General features: G+C 61.8%; 1 protein-coding gene across 1 annotated transcript; it reads left to right on the forward strand.

Moving 5' to 3' along the window:
* Nucleotides 1–2,496: 2,496 nt before the first annotated feature.
* On the forward strand, nt 2,497–6,052 carry NRM (nurim). The gene is made up of 4 exons (XM_024112366.3): nt 2,497–2,723; nt 3,359–3,561; nt 3,761–3,937; nt 4,254–6,052. The coding sequence occupies exons 1-4, from the start codon at nt 2,600–2,602 to the stop codon at nt 4,572–4,574; spliced, it is 825 nt and encodes a 274-aa protein (XP_023968134.2). The 5' UTR covers nt 2,497–2,599; the 3' UTR covers nt 4,575–6,052.

The raw sequence follows: 6,052 nt of genomic DNA on the forward strand, positions 1-6,052 counted from the left end.
GGGTGCCGACTTTCTGATTTCCCCAGGGGTGCTCCAACCCTGCTCTGCCCCAGGCCTCACCCCCACTCCACCCCTTCCCCAAAGGGCCCACCCTCACTCCACCTCTTCCCACCCCCACTCCGCCCCCACCCTGCCCCTTCCCGCCCAGTTCCACCCCTTCCCCGAGTGCACCCCACCCTCACTCCGCCTCTTCCTGCCCCCGCTCCTCCCCCTCCCCCCTCAGCGCCTCCTGCCCGCCGCTGAACAGCTGATCAGCCGCTGGCGGGAGGCACTGAGGAGAGGGGGGAGGAGATGACCAGAGAGGCTGCTGGTGGGTTCTGAGTACCCACTATTTTTTTCCAAGGGTGCTCCAGCCCCGGAGCACCCCCAGAGTCAGCATCTACGGGCAGGGCCACCACGGCCCAGGCATCCGGCAGTGGGACAGCGGTGGCTGCACCGTGTGACATGGCTGTAAGTGAAACTGTGATAGGATGTTTTTAAATTCCCTGTTAAGGAGGTTTCATGTTACACCGGGGGCCATACCTCCTCGAATTCTTTGAGGTCTGCATCGAAGAAGTGTGAGCAGCTGCGTGGGAGAAGGCTCCTGAATCAGCAGAAACAGCGGCAGATTGCTGACATGTACGGACAAGCAACGCTCTGCAGGGAGCGCAAGCCGGAAAGAGAAGGGCAAAAACCTGGAGTAGGAGTGGGTCCCCGGTTAGTGCCTGGGAATAAGGAACGGGGTGGGGGAGAACAGTCCACACCTCCCCAGTAAACCCTAATTATCAGGCCTGTAATGGGGTACCCTTGCCACTGGGGCGTCTCCCTGCGACTAGGTCTGGGGAGCAGCTCTCTCCTCGTCTGGCATCCCCATGCTGCTCTTTCCCTGGGCTTCGTTCTACTCTGCCTTCCTTCCACAGACTTTCTTGCCGGCAACGCCTCTGGGTGAACCCTTCCCACAGGCTAGGAGCCAAGGACTTTTGCTCCCCCCGGGTTTCCTCCTACCTACCGCTCCGTACCTGGAGAGTGACTGTAGACTGTCCCTGCTGCCCCCTTCTGCTGCAAACTTCCTGGCTTTATACAAGCGCAGCCTGTTTCATCATCCGTTAGCCTGTATCAGGCCCTGGCTCTCCCCCCAGGATGCAGCCTATATGGTTAATAGGCCCTGTCTGAGCCACCTTAACCCCTTCAGGGCTAGTGTGGGGTGAACACCTCATCCCAGGACCCCAGCCCAAGAGAGGGCCCCGGAAAGTGTTACTCATGTGGTCCCCCTTGAGCAGCGTACGAGGCTCCCACGATTCAATCCCCGATCCGCCTAGGTTAACCTAACTACCCTGGAGTCAAAGACTTCAGGGGTTGGCAGAGGGAGCTGTGGCTAACTTTGCCACCTCTGACCTCTGGGAGGGAGACAGAGAGTTTAATAAAAATGGGCTAAGGCCGGTGAGACACCTATGCTCTCGGATCTCCCTAGGCAGGAGAGCTGTGATTCAGGAGAGCAGCGCGCTCCCTGGAGAAGAGGTGAGCCTGCTAGCTTAAGACCTGGTTAAAACCACGGTGCCATTAGCCTGCATCAGACAGCAACAGGAAGGTTTAAATAGCTTCAAAGTGGGTATTCTTGAGACTTTGCCAGCTGTAGTCAGGTGGGCGCCGTGGTCAAGAGGCAAGGAGCAGGGCGGGCCTGGGGCGCGAGGCTGCGGAAAGGAGCTTGGGGCCATGGGGGAGGGGATGCAGTGGGGCCTGGGGGTGATGGAGGGGAGCCCAAGGATGCAGCGGGGGCAGGGACGATGTGGGAATGGATGAGAAGGGAGCCCTTCCTTGGACAGGGCTGTGTGAGTTGATCTGGGGGTGGGTGAGGTTCCTAGGGTATCCCTGATGTATCCCCATGTATCAGGAGAGGGTGGGGAATCTTGAAGGGAGTCCCAAGTAGTGGGGGACTTGGGGGTAACACTCTGGGGGGATCAGCAGGCAGGGGGGTTGATGGAGAATCTCTGGAGGGGGTCCCCAGTGCGAGGGGATCTCTGGGCAGAGGGGGCCCTAAGGATGTCCCCATAAGGAAGTTAGGATCTCAGAGAGGGGCAGTGAGTGGGGCCTGGGGTGAGATGCCTGGCTCCCCCTAAAGGAGAGGGAAGGATGGAGAATGTCAGGGGGGAGGGGCTTTTTTGGAGGGATCAAAAGGGAAACCCCGCCCACTGGGGGTGGCGGAGCCCAGAAAGAGGAGGGAGATTCCCTTTGGGGCTTGGGGGGGAAGCCCTTCTCTGAAGGCAGGTCACTGACTCACTGGAGGGGGGGGGGAAATCCCCGGGAAGCCCCTCCCCCTAGAGGCGGGTCACTGGGGAGGGGGATCCCGGCGAAGCCCCGCCCCCTAGAGGCGGGTCACTGGGGAGAGGGATCCCGGCGAAGCCCCTCCCCCTAGAAGAGGCGGGTCACTGGGGAGGGGGATCCCGGCGAAGCCCCTCCCCCTAGAGGCGGGTCACTGGGGAAGGGGATCCCGGGGGAAGCCCCGCCCCGCCGGGCGGGTCACTGGGGAGGTTCCCGGGGGAAGCCCCTCCCTGGGCCGGGCCGGGGCGGGACTCTCTGGTCGGCGGGAGAAGCGGAGTCCCCGCCCCGGCTCCCGCTCGCCATGGCGGCCCAGCTGCTGCTGATGGTCCCGGCCCTGGGCAGCTTCCTCTTCACCTTCGGCACCGGCGTGGAGCTGATCCGCTTCGCCTCGCTGCGCGCCGTGCTGCCCGGCGGGGGGCGGCCGGGTGCGTGGGGCCGGGCCGGGGCCGGGGGGACCCGGGACAGAAGGGGAGAGGAGGAGGGAGGGGCCAGGGGATGGAGCTGGGAGGAGAGACCTAGGGAGAGACCCGGGGGTTGGGGGTGGGGAAGGGAGACCAGATCTAGGGGGGACCCAGAGGAGACCCTGGGAAGGGAGGGGGAGCCCTAGAGAAGACCCTGGGACGGAGGGGGCTGGCAGGACAGACCTAGGGGGAGATTGAGGGGAGGGGGCTGGGAAGAGAGACCTAGAGGGAGGCGGAGCCGTAGAGAAGAGCCAGGGCGGGAGGGGGTTAGGAGGGGAGACCCGGAGGGAAGCCCCTGGGGGGGGGGATCCTGGGGGAAGCCCATCCCAATCGGGGTTGGGAGGGGCCGAGCGGGAGGGGGAGTGAGTTTGGGGTGGTTAAGGGGGGAATGGTGAGGAGCCGGGATTGGGGGGAGCTATGAGGGGAGGGCGGTCAGGGTGGGACCCGAGCCCTGCTGGGGATCAGGCCAAGGTTGGGAGCTGGGGGGCAAAGAGGGAACTGGGTGCGGGAGGGGGAGCAGTGCCCTAGGGGGGAGCCAAATGGGTGATGCCTCACTGGGTACATTCTGCCCCCCTTAATCCCCATCTCCCCCTTTGCAGAGGCCACCCCCAGCGTGGAGTGGGGGGCCGCCCTGCGGGACCCCCGGGTGCTGCGGCCCCTGGCCGTGGACCTGGGCCTGGTGGCGCTCTTTGTGCTGCAGCACAGCCTCATGGCCACCGCGCCGGTCAAGCGTTGGACCACCAGCTGCTTTGGGGTGCTGCAGAGATCCTTCTACGTCTTCTGCACCGCCCTGGCCCTCCAGGTACCGCCGGGGGCTGCGGGTCGGGAGTGAGGGGCACCAGCAGAGCTGTGGGGGAGCTCAGGGCTGGGCCAGCAGGGAGATGGGGGAGCCCAAGGCTAGGCTAGCAGGGGGCTGTGGGCCGGGGCTAGGGGGAGCCCAGGGCTGTGGGTCAGGGCTGGGAGGTGTTGGCAGAATTATTTCTAATGGGACTCCCCCACAGCTGCTGATGCGGTACTGGCAACCCGTCCGGCACGGCCCCCTGCTCTGGAACGCCTGCACAGAGCCCTGGGACACCTGGGTCCCGCTCATCTGCTTCATCCTGCACTTCATCGCCTGGCTGGTTATCTTCAGCGTCATCCTCATCTTCGACTATGCTGAGCTTATGGGAGTCAAACAGGTACCTCGGTCTCCTTGCAACCCGGGCCGGGGGATTGCCTGGCTTGGGGGATGGGGAATGGGATACAGGGCCTCTTCCCTCTAGGGGGCGCCGGCTCTGATCCAGCCCCAGGCTGGGGAACTGGCTGGCTCAGAGGGGTGGGGAATGGGTTATGGGGCCTTTTCCCCCCTAGGGGGCACCGGTTCTGATCCAGCCCCTAGGGGGGTGGGGAATGAGACACGGGGCTTTTCCCCTCTAGGGGCCACCAGCTCCAATCCAGCCCCAGATCTGGAGGGGTGTCTCAACTCTGCCCTTAACCTCTCCCCCTACCCCCCAGGTTTATTACCACTGTCTGGGCATGGGGGACCCGCTGGCGCTGAAGTCCGTGCGGGCTGTGCGGCTCTATTCTCACCTTCGCCACCCCGTCTACCTGGAGTTCCTGCTGGTGCTGTGGGCCGTGCCCTGCCTGTCTCTGGATCGCCTCCTGCTGGCTGGCCTGTTCACCACCTACCTGAGCTGCGGGCACAGCCTGGACCAGCAGGACTACCTCTACCTGCGTGCCCAGCTCGACAAGAAGTTCCTGGTCTTCTCCCGCGAGGAGGCGGCCTACGGGGACCTGCTGGCCCGCAATGGCCCCGCGCCTGGCAAGGAGAGCTGAGGGGCCGGGGTCTCTGCCATGCACTGATGCCCTTAGGTCAAAAACCCTGCACTAGTTACCGTAGGATTATCACTTCTGAGTGCCTAGCATCTGCAGCAGCTTGCAAAACCAACCCCGTCCCTGCTCTAACCACTAGGCTCCACGCCCTCCCAGACAGGGGCAGTAGAGCCCAGGAGTCCTGGCTCCCAGCTCCCCCTGCTCTAGCCATTAGATCCCAGTCTCCTCTCCTGGGGTTTTAAGTTCTATTCCCAGCTCTGGGAAGGGGGTGGGGTCTTGTGGTTAGAGCAGGGTGGGAGCGAGAGTCAGGACTCCTGGGTTCTATCCCCAGCTCTGGGAGCGGCATGTGGTCTAGTGGGTTAGAACAAGGGAGGCTGGGAGTCAGGATCCTGGGTTCTATCCCCAGCTGTGGGCGGGGAGTGGGGTCTAGTGGGTTAGAACAGGGGAGGCTGGGAGTCAGGACTCCTGGATTCTATCCCCAGCTGTGGGAGGGGAGGCGAGGCTAGTGGTCAGAGGGTTGGGTTGGGTTGGGGCTTGGAGTCAGGACCCCCTGGGTTTTACCCGGCTGCTTTACTCAGTGTGTTTTGTTTCCATCCACAGTTGTGACTGCAAAAAGATTCTCTGAAAATGTTTTTTTAAAAACAAAATGATGATAAATCTGTGCTTAAGTTAGTAACACATTGAGGGGGAAGCCTTATCTGGGACCGGCCAGTTCAGGGGTGCGGTAAATGGGACATGGGGCCTTTCCCCTCTAGGGGGCGCCATCTCCGATCCGGCCCCAGAGCAGGGGAACTGGCTGGCTCAGGGGATTGAGTCGCGGGATACGGGGCCTTTCCCCCCTTGGGGTGCCAGTTCCGATTCCATTCGCTGGTAACCAAAAGCCAGTCCCACCTACCAGCCATTCTGCGCCCTATGAATCAAACTGTCAGAGATCCCAGCCCCAACCATCCACTTCAGGCACCTCTCCGCCCCCTTGCTGGCGGCCTCAGCAGTTACCAGAGGGCTGAATTGAGACACATTAGTGATGGGGGCTGAGGGGGCAGCTTGTTCTGTCCCCAGAACCCCGGTCTTTGGGTCTCAGCGGGGGGAGATTTTAACTGGACTTAGAGCTGGATCCATGGGAAGATCTCGCTGGGCTTTGGAGCAATGCTGAGAGACACTCAGTCTCCAAGTCTTGTGTTTTGATGGTTTCCCCTGTCTGATGCAGGAGGCTGGGACCCCTCTGGGCTGGGCATGAAACTGGGAGTCAGGACTCCTGGGTTCTCTTCCTGGCTCTGGGAGGGGACCCCAGCCTTACACCAATGCCTTAACCAGGAGCCCTTTATTTTTAAGCGCCTGGTTTTGTTGTTTTTTGTTTGTTTTTTAATGTGGTGTGTCTTAGCCCGAAGCTGATAAAGTATTTTTGTATCTTGGATTTTTGTTGCGATCTGAGAAAACAATATTTTTAAAAAAATAAAAAAAGTCGCTGCTTCTTTTACACA

This window comes from Chrysemys picta, chromosome 12 (assembly GCF_011386835.1).
Source record: "Chrysemys picta bellii isolate R12L10 chromosome 12, ASM1138683v2, whole genome shotgun sequence".
Classification (NCBI taxonomy): Eukaryota; Metazoa; Chordata; order Testudines; family Emydidae; genus Chrysemys; species Chrysemys picta.